Below are 20641 nucleotides of genomic sequence, written 5' to 3' on the forward strand. Positions count from 1 at the left end.
ACTTTTTAAAAAACAATATCCACGCATCATAAAACACAAGAAGAACCACACAAAAAAATTATATTATTTATCTTTTTAATAAATAATATCTACCTCCGATTAGAAAAAAAAAACATTTTTCAGAACATTCAAAGTGGGCCCTCTATCGACACCTAGGCCCGAGTGCTGCCAAGACAGCTAGAGGACGCCATGAAGTTAAGGAAATAGAGTCGTATTTCACTTGTTGACCCCAAAGGCTCCAATATATGCGTTTTATTCCCAATGAAATTTCTGGATTGGCTAGAAAATTGAATGGTTTATGTACATAGTGAAACACCACAAAATTGATGGGGTTTTTTAATTTGTCAATTTTGATAGATGATGGGTTAGATTCGGAGGTTTATTAAGATAAGTGAAAAAAAAAAAATTGTTCACGAAACCACTTATGGTTAGCAATAAAATTGGGCCAATTTGATATGGGTCAAATCAAATTCAATCAATTCAATTAAATAAGCCAGAATCTTCGACCTTGATACCAGGGGTGGAATGAGACATTTTGGGGACAAAATTTTTAAATTTTAGGAGCAATTTTAAAATTGGTGGGGGGAGGAATTAGCCCCCCAAAGAAATACAAAGTTCACCTCTACCTAACATGACCAATTTAAATAAGCGGATGACCTAATATGACTCATATAACCTGTTTAATAAATAGGGTGTTGAATTGACTTAATCCGGGTAATCCATTTTAGTAATCATGTTGTATTGGGTTAACTCAAACACAACTCATTTAATCGGTTTCAACTTATATATGAATTTAAATGAATATATATATATATATATATATATATATATATATATATATATATATAAAAATTATGAATTTTTAAAATATTATAAAATAAATTTATACAGATTATACTGACCATCCATGGATTAAGCAAACTGACCTGTGATTAACTTATTTATTAAACAGGTTAATTTGCGTTGACCTGAATTTACCCGAACCAGATTATACAAAATCATAACCTGCTATTGGTGAATTGTGTAAAAAATGGCCAAACTCTATTAAAATGCTATCAATATAATAAAATCTTCTTTTTTTTTTTCTTGGTATGCAGGTATTTTTGACTTTTTAACTAAGCAAATTGATGAATAAAATAAAAACATAAAATTCATTGAACATAATCCAAATAAATTTAGATATTTTATAAGATAAGACATCTAGAACATATTTTGACTTAAGGCTATGGTACGTAAGGATCACCATCATTTGTTAGTGTTATTGCAAATGTTACGTATAGAGTCTTGCATCCATCGGTGGAACTATCTTTAAAATATGTTAAAAGACCTTTAAAATATATGTTTTTACCATAATCATCTTTGCAAATTTTTTTTTTTTACCCCTAATTTTATTTTATTTTATTTTTAAGTCGTTTCCTTCATCTGCTCAAGTTTTAGTTCGGCCACAGTTGCATGCTACAATAAAGTTTTATTTCAAGTTGAATTTGATGAAATTATTTTTATAAAAAAAAATAAAACTTTTATCATATTTTCTGGGTCTAAAATTTATTTATCGTAAAGCGATGGTCAGCAATTTAAATATGAATAGTGAAGTAGATACGCAATATAAAAATTGACGAGGACAGAATCAAGTTTGATTTTTCTGCCGTTGCTTCTTTGAAAATTCAAAGTCGTGGAGGTTGGCATTTTGAAATCACCAAACATTATTGGCGAAAGATTCAGAAGAAGGCCGGACAAGAGGAAAAGGATAAGGTTGTGACTTGTGAGAAAGCACCGATATCAATGCTGGTTTTCTTGGTCCAACTCCCAACGTGCTTTGCTTTCCCCCGAACACCACGTAAATTACTGGGTGACCTCAAAAATATAACACGTTTTTATTTTATAATTAATTTATAAAGTCAATGCAATGCATTAAGATAATAATATTTAGTTAATTATGGTAGATTAATATTTTTTATTTTTTTTATAAAATAAAAAGATAAAAATATCCCTTAATTATAACTGTTCATTTTAAATAAAAAGAGTTATGTTTCCGATGTGATAGCCTTAATAATAAATAAGGGGGAATTTAATGATTAGTTGAGATTGATTTTGTTAATATTATGAAATAATTGCAAAATAAAAATATTGTTTATATCATTAAAAAAAATTAATGTCGAAAAAGGCCAAGACAAATAATTTAAAGATTTTTATTTTGATTTGAAAAATGTTTCGATGTTACATAAATATATTTTTTATTTTTTATTTTTATAAATATTTTATGTTTGAATTGTTTGTTAATGTTTTTGTTTTGAGCATAAAATTAACAATAGGAGCCTAAAATTTACAATACCATAATATAGTAAATCTTTGAAAGTAATTTATTTTTTTTATTAAATCTGATAAAAACAATATGAAATTATATTTTTTTCTAAAAAGATACATGATCTTTGGACAAAATTTTCTAAATTTTTTTGAGTTGATTTTGTTTTCATGCTTTAACTATTATTTTTTATTAGATAATTTAGATTTTAGCATCTTGGTATTTAAAATTATTAAAAAATAAATAAATTTTCAATTTATTATCTCTCATTGTATATTACTAAACAACTCAAATACATTATAAAAACAAAAACAAAAAAAAAACTTTTATATTACTTCAAAACATTATTTTTTATAAATAAAAACAAAAAACTTTCAAAACACATTAATAAACAGAACCTACCTATACTTATTGGACTTAATCATGTTGCTTTGCTGATTGGCTTCCCACTAACCACCATGACTTTTCCTCTGATATGGGTTTTATCAAAAATAAAAAATAAAAAAAGTTTCCAAAAAAGATTATTGCTGTCAGTAGTCAAAAAGCTTTTCCAAATTATTGTAATATTTAGGGAGTGTAAATGGATCAAATCATGATAAAATGACTCATTGGCAAGTGGTCCAAAAGCTTGTTAATGAGTAAAGAGTCAAATTGATTTGATATATAATGATAAAAAATAGTGGACTTTTTGGATTATGAATCTATTTTAAGCATTTGGTACATCACAATTTTGCATTTCCATCTACAACTTTGATGGAGTGGGAGTTTTCCTCCTTCCATAAACTTCTTTCAACTTAATTTATAATAATGATATATCTCTTAATATATAAAAAATACATAATTTTTTAATAATATAGAAATGCACATGTGACATGATTTTTTTAATAAAATTTCTTTCAAGTTTATTCGTACTATTAAAAAAATATATGATTTTTACATGCTCAAATGATACATATCATTATTATAAATTTATAGATTAGAGAAAAGCTGTCCTAGAATAAATAATTAATAAAAATCTACTGTATTTGGGTGCTTGAAAGTAGAAAGCTATTTACTTATGGAAAATGATAGAGTTCCAACTTAAGTCCAAATTTTGCCTTATTTTTTTATTTTAAAAAAAACCTAAATAACAAATGAAAAAAAATGTCTGAAGCAATAATATCTATTTTTGGTCATTCTTTTATTTGGTATTTTAAAAAAAAATGAAATGATTTTTTTTTTCATAAAAATTGTATTTTTTTTAAATGACATTTTTATGAAGAAAAATATCATTTTGTATTTTTTTTTTAATACCAAATAAAAGAATGACAAAAAATAGATATTATTCCTTCACACATTTTTTTCATTTGCTATTTAGTTTTTTTTTTTTAATATAAAAATAAGGCAAAAGTTGAACTTAAGTTGAACAAATAATTTGAATACCTATCATCCCTCTTATTTAATTCTTGGTGGTCAGGGGGTACTTGGACATCATGATTGTTGAGCATTAACTTGACAGTTCTCTTTCCATATCCTAACAATAATCAAACCCCTCCTAAATTACTAATTAGAAGAAAAAAAAAAAAAATCCCTCCCTAAATTGAAAAAAAAGTAACAGTTCTGTTCGTTAAACTCTTTATTTTTTGTCTTTTGTTTTCGGTTTTCAAAACAAAAGTATTTATAGATAATTCAAAATATAAAATATTCTTCAAAAAAAAAAATTAAAATAAAAAATATGCTCAAGAACACATTAATAAGCAAAGCAAATAAGGTGCTTTTTTGTACCCTTGTAGCTTGAGCACAGGCAACCAAGTTTTAGATCATAACATGATTAGGGTGATTAAGAGAAAAGAAAAATAATGATATTAGAAGAAAATAAAAGGTCAAGAGTGGTTTCTATACCATGGCTTTATAAAACAATTTTGAACCACAAAAATTAGTAATTTTTTTTATTTTTTATTTGTAAGCATAATCATCAGATGAAAAGAACAAAATTTTCTTCCAATTCTTCCAATCAAGTATGAAGAATTCATCTCAAATTAATAGTATGCATTGGAAGAATCTCCTCCAAACAAAATTACCTTGCAATGGATCTTATGTAAGTAATCTTTAGAGCCTCAAGGTCCCAAGGAATATTCCTCTCTTTATTTATTGGAAAAAAATGTTCTAGTGGTCCTTGATGTATTACCTTTTTATCAAATCCATCGACACTGTTCGAGAGTTATTAATTTACTCTATAATTGTTATCAAATCTATCTTTCTGTCAAATTTTTATCAGTGCTGCCATATCAACTCAATTAGAAGACAAAATTAAAATAATAATAATAATAATAAAAAAAAAAGATAAAATATAAAATTATAAATATGAGTAAAAAAAAAAAAGTCACCATTTGAAAGTAGGTTAGGGATGACCGAACTACCCTAAGCTTTTTAAGGTTGTTTATGTCACCCTCTTTTGTCCGCTTATACTCGCTTAGTTTATTGTGGTGGTGCTACTTTGGTTGTGCTAAACTAATCATGAACAATATTAATAAACAAAGTAGATACTAGATCTTGGGTGGTGTATTTTTGTAGCAGCCATATCTCCTAGAAGGCACAAGTATTTTATTTTATTTTATTTTTTCATTTATTTTTACGGACAAAAGATGGTGGGCGATGGCATCATGCATGACATGAAGCACCTTGTTTAATATTAGAATCTATTCATCTCATCAAAAGTATATTATCGATCAATATATTGGGTCACGAGCCTACGAGAACATTGCATCCAAGTTGTTTGGAAGATATTTAATTTCAGTTTAATTTTTATTTATTATTATTTTTCGTCTTTTCATGGTTTTTTTTTGTTTTTTTTTGTTCAACTCAACTTCAAAATCGGTTCATGGAATGGAGAGCAAAGAAGAGACGTGAAATAGATCATTAAAGATATTTTCTTTCTTTTATCTTCTTTATTTTTAGGAAAAATTACATTTTGTCCTAATGAACTATAATGCTTTGGCATTATCCCCTCCTCATGAATTGCCAACTTTACTATTTTGCCCCCATGAACTACAATTTTGTGCCCAAAATCCTATTTTCGTCAATCAAAGTTGTTAACTCTTTGCGTCACTTTGCTCCCATGAATTAAAACGCATTGTCACTTTCCCCTATGAATTACAACGCATTGTCATTTTGACCGTCTGAGTTAATGGATTTGACTAACGGAAGGAGATTTTGGGCACAAAATGATAATTCATAAGGACAAAAGTAGTACAGTTAACGGTTTATAAAGAGAAAGTGTCAAAGTTCATGAGGCAAAAGATAATTTTCCCTTATTTTTAATTTTTTTCTAGCGTCCACTTTTTCCAGTGGTTAGGAGAAGATATTTACGTAGAGAAAAGGAAAAGCAATGAAAATTAACACTAGAGAAGATACTTTATATTGTCCAAGAGTTTTTAATGCAACTTTTCTTCACTCACCAAAATATTTGATCATCACTTTCCTCAACTTTCAGTCAAAAAATCCAAACAAGGAAAATACCTATCCTTTTCTTTTCTTTTTCTTTCATTTTCCCATGGATAAATCTTATCTTTACCGTCCTTTTTGGCTTAAAGGCTTGCAAACATGGTATTAGAACTGTCCACAAAACAAAAGCATAATATTTGAAGGGAGCAATAGAATGTCTCTCATTTATTAAACTTAAGATTTATATATAAATACACATAAATAGGAGGTGGGGTGATTGAGAACTATCATTGCATTTCGTCATAGACATGAATACCTCATTACATTTGGCATGGCGCATGACGAAGACGACCACCATATATATATATATATATATATATATATATTTGTTTTGGTTGATCCTGCCCTAATCACAGTTCAGTACAAATAGTGCAGAGCCATGGATTTCTACTGCCATTGATATAGTCTGGTCTGTAACTGCTATCTCTTTTCCACTCCATACTTCCTTGCACTTGCAGGAATTTCCTTTCAAGTTTTTGCTAGGAAGTACCTTAACCAGGTCCGATATCTTTGCAGATATCACTGTCTTCGCCGGGCTCAGATTGAAAAAAGCGATATATATTTCACCTAGAAAGTAAGAAAGAATAATCGATAAACAGTGTGAAGAATAGAATTATGCACTTTTTTTTTAAAAAAAAAAAAAAATTATCCTGCATTGGGGGCATGCGCAGCTAGGAGGCTCTATTCTTTGAGTTTTCTTTGTTGGTGGGAGAGTCATACCTCTTCTTCCAGTTGCAATCCAAGAACGAGTTCCACCAGAACTGACTTGGGCTGCATGAATGATGAGCTAGTAATTTAAAAATATGAAATAATAGGATTACTAGCAAAATTGCTATTGCATTATTCTACAAAAAAAAAAAAAAAAAAACAAAGGCACGAAATTTCAAATTTATCACCTTCAACATCATTCACTGTTGCACATAGACCGGAATAGCTATTTACCAGGGTTCCATTGAAGTTCAACTCCCACATCTGCTTAAGACTAAATGCATTAGCTTTTGGTATAATAATAGGTTAAACTATATATTTTCCTACCTGAAAAATTACCCAAATTTCAAGTTCGTCCCATGAAAATTTTGCAAGTCAAATTGGTTTGTGTTTTTCAAAAAGCTTTATTTTGACATTTTTCTCCTATATCATCTACTGCAGAAAAGCACATTTTTAGTAACATGACAAAATTTCAAAATTAAAAAAAGCCTAGTCAACACCCCCACCCCCCCAAAAAAAGGGTGCCGAACATCACCTGCAATTCCAAAATCTGTTACTAATGGACAATTAAATCATGCCATACCATTAGAAGTACAGCTCAGCAAATACAATTCTCAACCCAATTCTCTCTCTATTTCCCACAGCTTTTGATATGCAAAAAAACCTGAAACTTTCTTGCCACCGACAACTTCAATGTCCAGTGACTTATTTTTTGAACAATTTTTGTCTTGATGTCATCAAAGGAGAGGCTTTTATTCTTATGGATGAAGACGGCAGTCCAAGGTACCTAGCTTTGGGGAGATGGTATTGAGATTGAGGATGGATTGGAAAGGGGGGGAATTATACGATATTCAGAAAGGATGGAGTGATATTGTATAAGTTGTTTCTTTATCCTCTCAAACAACAAACTAGAGAGGTTACGCATCGGATAAAAGATTGCAGAAAGTCTGGTTGACTCTGTCCCACACAAGTAATAGTTTACTTCCCACCTTTATACCTAGAACTTATATTATTTTGTAAGAAATGTCTCTCAATATACATTTATGAAATAAAAGAACAAACGATACCTGGTTCGTATCCCATCTGCAAGGTAAAAGAGCACCTCTCTTGAACTCTTTTGAAGTAAGCTTCTGATTTGAAGAAGCACTCAAACAAGAGTCCATTCTGTCAGTTGCTGTTAAATGGAGTTTCCCTTCATATTGCTGCTTGTAAGTCATCCTTTCATCTCTACATCAGCAAAAATATTATTAAACTCAATCTGTAATTTATTTACATAAATTATATGAAATTAGAGTATTAGTAATACTGCAAAAATTATAACAGAAGATTTGAGACTATCAGCGAGAAAGATGAAGTGCTATTACAATGGCAAAAGAGACCCCCTCTTGTATAGGCAAAGTGGTGCTTGGTGTTTGCTTCCTAATTTTTCTTTCCAGCAAATTTTTTCAGGATCTTGGTCCGAAGCTTGAATAGACCAACCAATTGCTTTTGAATTCATGCAGCCTGTGAGGCCCAAAACGTGTGTATCAGATATTTCTACACTTGTTAGAGATCTTGTTGATAGCCAGGCAAGAATGTCGTCTCTACCCTTAGAATCCCTCATACTAGTAATATAAGGAAACTGTACAAGCAACAAAACAATATGTTATCTTACTATTTTTAGACTAATTTAATTTTTCCCAAGAATACAAAGATAGATGAGCAAACATGCCTCCATGTTGTTTGAGCTAAAAGAGTTTATCTCCAACAGGGTAGGATTTGTTATGAGATTGTATGTGGTCTCGTCAAGCTTTCTGACATCTCCTCCAAACATGAGAGGAGACTTGGCCATAGACCATAGAGTCATCTGTGACGATGAAAGAAATAAGGTCAAAACAGAGTGCTTGGATATATAAAAGGACATAGAGAACCAACTTATTAGAGTATACATTATACCTGTGTTCTTTGCTCGTCTGGGTTAAGGTTAGATCTTCTGTGAGGACCTTCATTCGAACCTAATATTATCAGAAGTATAAAAGTTAATAGTGGTTTTTATCTGTCCAGGTTCATTTTCTAATATTAAACAGGTAAATCTAATCATGTACATTTTAGGATTTCTGTAATCTCTAAGGCCCTTAACACGTGTACTACCAAATGCTCTACAATGAATTAACGTGTTTAGATTAAAGAACAATGTTGTAGCACTTGTTTCTGAAGCCAGGTCACTTGATCTAGATATACCTCTGTTCTAGTAAAAAGTGCTTGGTGGACTTAGAATGGTAACTACTTTGTTTGTAAAAATTCAAATGATGCATAGTTAGGGACGAAACTAGGAATTTAACTTAAGGGGCCGGACTGTATTAAATTTTTTTTTGGAAGACCATCATTAATAAAATGAAAAGAAATTCCCCTAAATTTTTTTTTTTTTAACACAGTTTGGGGGGGGAGGGGGACATGCAAACCCCCTAGGTCTGTCCATGCGCACACTTGAGTGCATGGACGTATTTGACACTCAAAAACTGCTAGGCCACCAACCCCTCAATGTAACAGCCAGCACCACTTGAACAGTAACTGAGTTTATCGATATATCTAATGGTGCCCTGTCCTGGCCAAGTGATTTCTGGTTCATTTGATCATACCAACCCCTGGAAAGTAACAGTCAAAAAATTCTTCATTAGATATATTAAGGAAAAACAATGCAAATTATAACCTGGATCAGTAAGCCATCCTAGTGGTAGCATATCCAAGTCAGGCCATGACTTCCCCAGCAAGCCCATAGCTCCTATCATACTAGCGGTAGAAAAGTCCCTGATCAAGAATTAAGTAATTTATATTGTATATCCAAAAGCACCAAATGGAAAAGAAACAATGATTAAAATGTAACCTCGACTCCAAAATTCTTGAACAGAAACACAAGTTTCTTTTCACCTTGTAACATCGAAATGGGCAATGACATCTCCCCAGGAATCCCAATCATCCCCAGTTATCCGGTACATGTTGACTAGTCCACTCACATCCTTGGCCATTGCTGGCGTCACGCTGGTTCCAGGAGACAGAGAATACAATATGGGATGGTCAAGTTGCTTCAGAACCTGTGCAAGGGCACACCCTTTACTAAGTCAACCATGTAAACTTTAGCCAAAGTATTGCAGATGTGGGGTAATGGAATGGAGGGAGGGAGAGGAAGAGAGAAAAGGGGGGGGTCACTGCAGCTTACTTCTGACACAAAGCTTATTTCATTTATATCCAAGTCATCACCAAACACACAGTCATGTTTCACTGCAGGAAAACAGAACCAATGAGTGTAAAACCTAGGCAGTGAAAAGATAAAAATTGAGCTACCAATATCAAGTGACTGTCCAATTGAAATGTTTTGTTGCAGTTGGCAGTGGATGCAATCATAAGATTGTACAAGGAGGTTATGATTGTACTACACGCAAAACTCAAAAAATGGAGTTTGATATCCATAAATCCTTAAGATGTCCAAGACATACTAACTACTATTAATCCCAGAGTATGTTTAGTGGCAATGCATAATGAATAAGCAGGATAACATTCCGTTAAACAATAGTAAATTACCAAAATCAACTCCCCACTCAGCATACTGTTCATAAAGTGACCTCAAGAAGGCTCTTCCTGCTCCCAACTTGGTATCAACACTCATGAAACCATGTTGCATCCATGCACATGCCCTTTCCTTAATCCCGATATCTTTTGCGCTCCACTTTCGGCCAGACTCTTCATAAGCACCTCCCTAGGTAAAATTTAAAATAAATAGAATAAAATTTTAAGCACTGTTTACTCGTGCTCACTCTTCACACTTTCTCAACTAGTTGCATTAGATATTCCTGTTACATTATTTATATTTTTGAGGATTAAACTTCAAATTATGTGTGCTTCCTGGTTCTTTCAAAAGGAAATTATAGTAAATGAAGCATCCTCTAATCCCCCCCCACCCCCCTTTTTTTTTCTTTCTTATTTCCAAAGTATGAGCTATGGAGGGAGTAAAGAGCAATACCGAGATTGTGTCCAAGATAGGGGTGTTTGCGTTCACTGCCTGTGTACTTATTCCTCTCATAACATGAATCCCAAACTTCAAACCCATGCTATGAACTTTCTTAGCTACTTCAGTGAACCCTTTCCCGCCTTTGGACGAAGGCCACCTATCCGGGTCAGGAATCATCCTCCCCCATTCGTCAATTACATCAAATCCAAGAGAATCCGTGTAAGCACCTTTGACCTTTCTCCTATACCAAAGATAATCCACCACAACATACTACATTGACAAAAAGAAAAAATAAATTAATAAGTTTTACCCATAATATACTCGTCAATGGAAGAAAGGAGGCAAACACCTATTTAATCCCTGAAAAATATACAATTGTCAAATTTGGTTCCTTCAGTTTAAAAACTTGCAATTAAAGTCCTAACTAATTTTGAAAGCTTCAATTGGAGTCTTATCGTCAATTAACAAATAGAAAATCACTGATGTATCATGGTAATTTCTTATCTGGAAGCTAACCGCTAACGTAACTAATGGAATTCCATTTGCACGTTTACTTGACCTAAGAAAAGCCATTTAAAAAAAATAAAATAAAAAATTTATAACTTGATTACAACTCTCTAAACTCTCTAAGGATCAAAATTGAAACCTCATGTATTTCACAAGAATCGAAATAAGTATGAATTATGTCGTCTGCAGTCTTAATACCTCATACCCATGAGGGCGTAAACGGTTAGATACGATTTCAGCACTTTGCAAGAATTCTTTTTCAGAAATGGTCCAGCAAAAGGAATCGTAGGAGTTCCAACCTCTAGGTGGGAAGCTAGCATGTTCTGGCTCGCCATCGGATAGAGCTTCGGAGGATACTCTGAAATAGAAGATTGTTTATACACATTATTTTCTTCAAAAAAACTGGTAAAAATCAGTCATACTGATACCACCTTAAGAAACAAATATACTACCACGAAGTTTCCTAAAAAAAAACCCTTGTAACCGAGGTTTGTCTGTGTTTCTCTTCTCATTAATGTACAAGAAACAATTAATCAATAAATCATGCTTATCTTCGAACACTGGGACACCCGCGCATTCGCACAATTGTGCAGCAAAATGGGCATGTAATTGTAAGAGATACGAAGAGATTAGAAGAGGCACCTTGGATTTAGAAGAAGGATGAGGAAAGGGATAGAGATGAAGACGAAGACCTTCATAGCTCCCTGGCGAGGGTGTCCCAGCTACTGGTCCGATCGAGTGATCGATATCTGCGTTATTAAATACTTGAAGCTCCTGACCTTTACTGTTGGAAAATTAGACAGCGTGTTGTGGAGTTAACGCCGCTAATGACGTGTTACCATCTGATTTCGTCGCTAATCTTTTAGCTTAGTTAGAGCAAACACAGAGCGTTCAGTTTCGTCCAACAATGAGAACGACAAAAAAAAGAATCTTGTCCGGCGTCTCTGATCTCGGACCAAAGAGCGATGGGAGACCGAATTGGAATTTATTTCCGGCTATGGTTGACTATCTTTTACACGACAATTAATGAATTATAGTCTTTTATGAAGAGAGATTTACGGACATTTAATCCTTTTTTTTTTTTTTAAATTGAAGAAGATAAATACTAAAGGAGAATTTAAATTTGAGATATTAACACTAAATTTGAGACATTAGTACCAAATTTAGGATGATCGAATTCCTTTTGGATGATACAATCCCTAAAAGGTCAACCTTCCACCTCTAGGTTTTAATTTTAAATTCAAAAATAAATTTTGAAACATTAGAAACTAAATATTAACTCATAAAAATTTAACAAAAAAAAAAAAAAAAAAACTAGCAGGACTAGGAAGAGAGATTTTTCTACAATTTTTTTTTTTTTTTTTAATAAAGCCACATCAGACTTTGACAGACACTTGTCTCTGACTGTTGACAGCCTAATAGCAGGACTCGTCTTTTATATATGAGATATGTGATAATGTAATAAAAAGATCATTTTTAACTCATAAAAGTCTTAGGTGACAAGAGAATACAAGCTCATACAAGCCCCATTAGTAGGTGAAGCCACAATAATTACGGATGGAGCCTATAGCCTCTTGCCACCTAAAACTTTTATAGACAAAAAATGATCACATTTCTAATATATATATATACAAAGACCAACAATTTTTAACTCGATTTGTAAACCCAATACAAAAATAATGAATTAAGATCGAAAGGCTAAACCCAAATTGCCACCCCCAATCCTAATTGAACAAAAGTTTTAGCTTTAGTGTAGCTAATTCTAACCTGTCAAAACAGGGAATTGGAAAATATGACATACAATTAAATGAAATATGATTGCATGATTTTGTAACTTAATGGTATTTTATCCTCCCTTTGGGTCTGAGGTTCAATGAAAGACATCTTCTCGGATTATACTTTACAAGATGACAAATCATGTAATTCTTTGTGCCAAAAACTGGTTAAAATGATCCAACATTCTAAAGTCAAAACTGCCGAGTGTCTCTCCCCAAAGAAGATACAACAGACGATCATAGAATGAGAACTCTTAACAAAGATTATATTGGAAGTTTACTTCCTACGGCCAAGTACCTCCAGCGCATACCCAAGTTCCTCCAACTCAAAACTGTCAGCAACTCGGTCCAGATTTTTCTTTCATTCCTTGTGGTTCAAACAACTCTCGTTTTTCGAATGAGAATGTGCAGGTTGTTGAAGGAGATGCTCCAAATAAATCTGTGTGGAACATTCGTATGTAGAAATCCTTATGGTCACGCTTTACACATGCAAGGAGTGAGAGGGTTCTCCCATAGGTCATAGTTTGGAAAGGTCTCTTCTGGCAATCCGGTCCGTGTCTGGTGGGTAACAACCACATCCTCAACAAAGGGCGCCCAGCCCATGTAGGGGTCGCCAAAAGATTTAGACATAAGCCCCTTATCGGGTTTTATAGATTTTTGGCGGTGACCCATGTACCTGCGTGCCCCAATTATAAGTTTAGCAAAGTTGCCTCCATGGGTCATCACAAACACATCAGACTTCAAGCAGACCAAGAAGTCGAGAGCTGCTAAGCTTGTCACATGCTTCCGGAAAACAACCAACTCCTCCTTAGTAGCCAACTCCTCTTTTGTAACCTGTTATAAACACTCAAAATAAGCATATTAATTAAGAAAAGAAAAATGAAAGGCAACCTAACAGGAGTCTTCTCTCTCCCAAATCCTTTTTTTTTTTTTTTTTCCATGCAAAAAGAACCGAAAAGCCATCTGACTTCCATGCCCTATAATGCCTTCCAAATATCCATGTTCTCTCAAAATTTTGAAGCATAAAAAAATAATTATCAGAAATGACTGCCACACCATCCAAAATATTAAAACCTATTATGAGACCGCACTTCATCAAACAAGTTCCGTGGGTAAATGAAATAAGATAATAAATTAGATTTACCAAATTCGGGAACATGTTCCTGAGGGGCGCCATCCTGTTATGTCCACCATAGACCTGCCCTGAAGCAACATAAATTTGAGTTTCCTTAGGATAGCCCATTGCCCGAAGAAGCACAGCAACTTCTGAGGGCTCAAGAGGGCATCTTCCTTCCTTCCGCTTCTGAAGGGCCAAATTCCATAGATGGGAACCATTCTGCATATTAAATCATCAAAAGTTGAGAAACACGTGTGAACAATGTTTCTATTAACTTTTACCCAGAAACCAGACAAAGTAGTATCATTCCTGGCCACCTTATAACGTCGAGGCCATTCCTTCTTTCTATATTCTGCCATTTTGCCTTTCTCCTCCCTTGTTCCCACAAAATCGCAGAACGATAGGCCTACCATCCCTTTCTCGAATCGAAGATGAAGAGCCCTATTTAAGGTAAATTCTTAATACAGTTGATATAATAACAAGACCGAGAATATTGTTCAGCAAACATACAGACCAATTTCACATACATATAAGGATTTGAACTGCCTGTGCGGTTTCTCATCCTTGATGCCAGTAAATCAGCCATCTGCTCTATCTCAGGAAGAAATTTCAGGGCATGATAATTGACCCTGCACCTTAGCCTGTTGATTTCTGGAGGGACATTGTCATACCTGAACCCAAATGATCGGCATGTTGTAATCATTCAATTTTCTTGGATGAGAGAAGAACTGTGACTGCAGTACAACATCAATAATAATAAAAAATTCATGACTTACCCAAGCCGATCCACAAAAGGTTTTAGTGCCATTATCTTTTTCTCCTTTATTCGGGGCAGAACATTGTCAATGTAAAATTGTGCAGGTGCATACTTCGGAATGTTTTTTACTGTCCGTCTATAGAGCATAACAAAAATTGTGTAATTTGTAACCAATTGGCATCAATTAAATATCAAGATAATATGTTTATATTAGTTCAAGATTGTTGGCATTATAATTTATACGGTCAATGCAGACATTTTGTATTCACTAAAACCTTAAATAAACTATCTTGAAGTCCTATGTGAAAGATCTTTTGGTCCCTATATGACCGTCATTAAAAGCAACATCAGTTTTAATGAAGAGAACTCCGAATGAACAATTTCATCTATAGACATTTCTCATAATTTTAGTGCAATGATATATTTTGACCGACCAGATTTTGTCAAATGTAAAAGATTAAAGACAACAATTTATAAATCCTGCAGAGGAAAAACATGTGTTTTATTGACTTCAAGGTTATTGTATTTGTCAATAGCTCTAAACCAGAAACGTAAGAAGCCATCAAACCTTATACTTGTAAAAAGCTCCGATTTGTCAGTAAACCAGTCAGGGATATCACGAACAATTCGCACATCATTCTTCAGGTAGTCAATGAAATGATCTACATCAAAGATGTCTTCAAATTTCCTGCAGAAATTTATAGAGAATAGTAAATATAGGTGTTCTGGAAAAAACATTACCATGCAATGCCCATAAGCTATGGCTTAAATGGCAATTCCTCCACCATAAAGAATGAGGTGAAGGATGAGGTCATGGTTCAAGACCCACTAGGTCATGGAGGAATGGGTGGTTGCAGCAGCATCGTTGCTAGTGAGAGTGGTTTTGGTAGGCACAATGGAAACATGTGATTGGGAGTGTATTTTGGAGGTGTTGAAAAAGGATGGCACCAGACACCAAGTGCATGTGAGAATAATGTTGGAGGCAAAAGACACGGCTTCTAATAGTGGCGTACTTTATATAATTGTGATGGAAGCAATTTGACCGTGGCAACCACAAAGACTCTTGATGATGGGAGAGTAAGTGCCAGTGGAGTTGGAAATTTAAGCGCCAGTGTGGAATTTTGTGAGTGTGGTGCTAACAGTGGTAGGTATTCTTGGAGTGTTTGGGATAGTAACAATGCAATTTTCATTGTAGCAAACTTGAAATATCCTTATTCCTTCCTAATGAGGTATTGAAGATGGGGGAACTAGGAATTCAAACAAAAAATTGAAAACTTTCATTTAATTCCAAAAAGAACCTTATAACAAAAGAAATAAAAGTTGGGAACCAATTAGATTCTAATTATGAATTCCTCTCCAACATACTACAGGCTAAAGAAATGCGAATAACTAGCTGCTTAGAGAAGAATTTAAAAGCTGCAATATTACAACATAGTTTTTTCAGATTTTGTTGTATATGAGTAAGAGATGTCTGGTTGAAAGGCACAATGATACATATGCACATCATTAACCAGAATCAGTCAGATGTCTCACTTTCTAGAACTACAGAAACTTATGTACAAAATAGGAAAGGCTGACACATAGAAGCGAGGATTTGCAAGAGTCAATGTTAACACGATACTTGATGCTTTTCTTTAATTTTTCCAACTATAGATATTTCTTGTCATTGCCAAGGCTAATCCTGATAAACATGAAATTATGAAGGGCAAAAAGTTCTTTAATGAAAAAATCAGATATATATTCTTTTTTATTCTTATCACTCAACAACTTAATAACTTCATTTTGATATTGAGATATATTAGAATTTTTATAACTAGAGTTATTTTTATCAATAAATTTGTAGAAATTATTCCAGAACAAATCAATAGTTTGTTTCTTACTTGATTCATCTCTACTGCTACGGCTACCATTATTAGAATAAGACCGTACGAACATCTTCAATTCAAGTTGCAGTTTTATAGCATATAAAAGGAAAACAATTGAAGGTGAAATCTTTTGAAGTTTCAATTTTTCATGACATATATTGAAAATGGGAACATTAGTTTTTTTTTTTTTTTTTTTTTTTTTTTTTTTAATTATAAGTAGAAATGGGAACTTTAGTATCATAGAATTCATACTCCCACTGTTTATTTATACTTATATGAATCTGTGAGTATACGGGCTTCAACATACAAATGTACAGCAGCAGTATCAGTCAAGATGTCTCACGTTTGGTCTTTCCAGATCTGGTCTTGCTTCAACACTGGCAAAATAAGGGTGGCATTCATTATCTTAGCCACTGCAACTGCATTGCATATCTGTACGCCAGAAAGGTTCAGAAAGGTAGATTGTTGTGAGGTTATCAGCAATTTGATATATAAACATACATCCATGCTCTATATATTGCTAAACAGAAGGAATGATCTTAAATCTTGCTTGACCAAATATATAGTAGCAATAAAGTGAGGCTGAACAATGAATTACAGCACCAGTTTAAATGATTAAACACAATAGAAATGGTACTATAATCACCAATTTTGTGAGTCGCATTTAGTTGGTTAATTTCACTAAGTAAGTTATATCTTAACCATCAATCCCTCAAATCATGACATGAAGGTACAACGTTACATAATCACACGCATATACTCCACCAGAGAAATGTTTATTTTCACCCATATAGTTCACTACAACTTTCTCAACACATTTATATTGAAAAACCATGATATACGCCACCAAGTATATCAGGAGAGTAGTGAGGTATATGCGAACAGTTAATATAAGCAGATTTTTTTAAGTAGATGTTGAAGTAATAATTTTGCAATGTTGTACAATAAATGTGTAGATTAACAACAATATAAAGATAAACAGAACTATCTTAATCAGATTAGAATTTTTCAGCAAAGAAGTCATACAGCAATTCTTTGTTGATTTAGACCACCCTCAGCATAGATGAATATATAGCCATTTGTTTCATTTTCAGAAGGAAGATCTGCAAAGAGCCAACAAAGTTGCTAGGATAAAAAGGAACATATATGTACAGCAAACTTGGAACTAGTAATTGAGAATTTTAAAATAACCATACCAGAAGAAGGTGTGGAGAATAGAATAGCATCTAGATCATTTCTTACATAAACAAGACAAGCTCAATCCAGGTTTAAATGCAAATTCTATTCAACACATTCTTTAATCCAAGTCCAATCATACAATTTTACAGAAGGAATACAGGAAGTATATCCTCATAATAGAATTTCAGTGTAAAGGCAACAATATGTGAAACCTGATTCCTGTGTTGTAACAAAAGGCAGAAATTGCTAAAAATATTGCCATAGAGCAACCTAGAGAAGTTTTCCAGGTAAACAGAAAAAAAAAATTCCATTCACACCAAAAAAAGGTGTTATGGCAAATTGGCAACTGATGAATCCCAGTGCACTAAGGCACTAAATTATTTTCCAAGTACCGCATAGGCCCCAGAACATTAAATAGCAATCCAACTTAGTTATGATGGATACCACTCAAAGCATGTCACATTTACTAGTTAGATGAATGGACTCTAGGCCTCACATTAGGTACTAAAATGGCAAATCAGAAGTAAATTTCCTGAATAGAACTATCCTTCTCAGTTCCACATATGTTTTTATCTATATGGCCCTATGAACTGGAGAAGATGATCCCCATATACATTATTGAACAAAACAGAATGTCACCTGATATTCCACCATCGTGGCGCTCAGCACAAGACTTCCAGGATGTGGTGGCAGAGTAAGGATTCTCCCAGAGTGAAGGAGCTTCCTTGACCTAAAAATAGCATAAGATAGACCTTCGGCACAAATCAACAAGCATATTGTGAGCAAAAGGAAAGAAATGACCAAAAGAAGGTCATTGAAGAACTTACATATGGGCAGTGAAGAACAATCCCATCTTTTTTACACAAGTAAGGGGCATTCTACAATACATTGAAAGCAAAGTCAGTTGTGCGGTATATGAAGGCAAGAGTCATATTTGAGAATGCCAAAGCCAAAATATTTTTAATCTGTATTTCTCAGTATTAGCAATTTAGCAGCACTCACGACCTTCTCGTTCATGATAATGCATGCATTCATTATATATGAACAAAAGTCCATGAGGTAAATAGAATTGCCAGAATCAGAAGCTAGAAGCATGACAATTGCTGAAACTCTATGAGATCACAGAAGACAGTACATCTTCTTTGAAGTTGCACCACAGCACATAACCCAAAACAAATCAACAAATATGAATGCAATATAGTCATCTCTGAGCTCAGTGAGCTGCATCCACATAAGGCCAGCTTTCAACCTTTAAAACCAATCCAGTTCAGAAGTGTGACAATATCGAGCTTACCAATTCAAAACTTCAAAAGCCAGAGCACGCTTTAAATTTTAATGCAATAAATGTTAATGCAAACAAATATCCTTAAATGAATACAGAGGTTGATGCAGATTAGCATCCAAACCTCCTAAAATCAAAACATTCATAGGCAAGATTCAACTACACTCTTGACTGTTTTCTGACAAAGCATTTAAACGTCATTAAATATTACTGAAACAAAATAATAGAAAATAAACAATTAAAAAAACCACTCAATAATGCCTAATTCATTAATTATCCTCACTGGAGTCGTACTGTTTGAATTTCATTGGATTTTTGTTTTCCACATTTTCTGAGCAACAAAACACAAGCAATAGGCGAGGAAAAACCGAGGGCGGCACAGCTCTACAAATCGAATTCCAAAATGCAGAGCATCAGGGAATAAGAGTACTAACCAACCGGTTCACGATTGAGAAAACTGAAATCGCACCAGCGAGAACGATAACGAATATGAAGAACAGAGAGATTCTGGAGTTGTACGGAGAAACCCTAGCGTCGTCGCTAAAGAAGGGGCATAGGGACTGGAAATTGTACCAGGACGGACGGTCACGATCCTTCGAGGCGTGGCGATCGTGATCGTCGTCGTCGTTGGGCTGGCTATCGGGAAACAGAGGGGACGAGACGTCGTCGCGCTTCATCGGAGACGAAGTGGCGCGGCTCCCGATCGAGCTCGAGTGCCTGAGCTCAACCATGGCTCGCTTGGGACTGAAAGCCAGCTCTTTATTTTCACCTTTTTGCTCTTTTTAATTTTTTTTCTTCTCCTCTTTGCTTTGGTTCGTGGTATTGGTGAGTCGTGACTGACTACTGTGTGGAAAGTTCGTCTCTCTTTATATGCGGTCCATGTGAGTTCAGATCGGGAGGAGCTCTGCACCTTAAATGCTGGATATGTAATTACGTGGATAGGCTAAGGGCATTTGGTCATTGAACTGCATTGATTCGGAACAACATTTATAATATGGTCTTTTCATTGTCACTGAAATCCACATGACATAATGATCTTATGATCGTGATGATCTGAAGTTTAACCTCACAATTATGTAGGTTAAACAATACTATGAGAGATCTAAAAGTTGGATTTAGTGGCATACAAAATATGGTGAAATTCAATCCAATCATACAAACATACAAACTTTGTTGTTGTATTCTCTATCTTCGGGGGAGATGAAGCGGCAACACCACTTTCGATACATAAGTCAGTAAAAAGCATAGACGTGAAAATTAAGAAAATAGATAAAGATTAGAATATAAGAGCATATTTCGATCTAACCTCCTTATATTAGTTATATAGGCCAAATATCATTTTATGTCATGTGCTTTCATAAGAAAATTGTCATCCAATGACCATTAATTTGGCCTTTGATTGTGCAATTGATTTTGATCTGCCTTCTTTTAGTGAACTATCTTTCATAAGCGGGTGCATTCATTGTTTTTCATGGAAGATGGTTAAGTAATATGATGTTCCCCTCATGGAGGTGTGCTTTTCATGCAAGGTTTGGTTTTGGTGAGTTTGCTGGTGCTTTGGGGCCACATTTAGGTTGGCTGTCATGTGGGCCTTGTAGGCTATCGGTTGATCTTGTGAGCCTAGTGGGATGTCAAACGGGCGTGTGGGCCTAACGGGATATCGAATGATCTTGTGGGCCTG

The 20641-nt window shown here is 33.9% G+C and overlaps 2 protein-coding genes across 2 annotated transcripts; both read right to left on the reverse strand.

The window, feature by feature from the left end:
* Positions 1–5931: 5931 nt before the first annotated feature.
* Positions 5932–11939, reverse strand: LOC132179494 (alpha-galactosidase 1-like). Its single transcript, XM_059592229.1, has 14 exons — positions 11628–11939; positions 11184–11343; positions 10491–10748; positions 10052–10226; positions 9690–9751; positions 9401–9564; positions 9183–9280; positions 8429–8487; positions 8205–8339; positions 7858–8114; positions 7561–7720; positions 6682–6757; positions 6506–6556; positions 5932–6352 (listed from the first exon to the last, which is right to left on the reverse strand). Exons 1-14 carry the CDS (start codon positions 11681–11683, stop codon positions 6132–6134), a joined length of 1932 nt encoding a protein of 643 aa, XP_059448212.1. The 5' UTR covers positions 11684–11939; the 3' UTR covers positions 5932–6131.
* An 844-nt stretch (positions 11940–12783) lies between these two features.
* LOC132177418 (protein PECTIC ARABINOGALACTAN SYNTHESIS-RELATED) lies at positions 12784–19842 on the reverse strand. Its single transcript, XM_059589724.1, has 11 exons — positions 19395–19842; positions 18506–18556; positions 18318–18408; positions 17526–17602; positions 16843–16931; positions 15203–15322; positions 14654–14770; positions 14405–14548; positions 14195–14318; positions 13905–14096; positions 12784–13594 (listed from the first exon to the last, which is right to left on the reverse strand). Exons 1-11 carry the CDS (start codon positions 19689–19691, stop codon positions 13235–13237), a joined length of 1662 nt encoding a protein of 553 aa, XP_059445707.1. The 5' UTR covers positions 19692–19842; the 3' UTR covers positions 12784–13234.
* Between the last annotated feature and the right edge of the window lie 799 nt (positions 19843–20641).

The sequence above is a fragment of the Corylus avellana genome, chromosome ca4 (assembly GCF_901000735.1).
Source record: "Corylus avellana chromosome ca4, CavTom2PMs-1.0".
In the NCBI taxonomy this organism is placed as follows: Eukaryota; Viridiplantae; Streptophyta; class Magnoliopsida; order Fagales; family Betulaceae; genus Corylus; species Corylus avellana.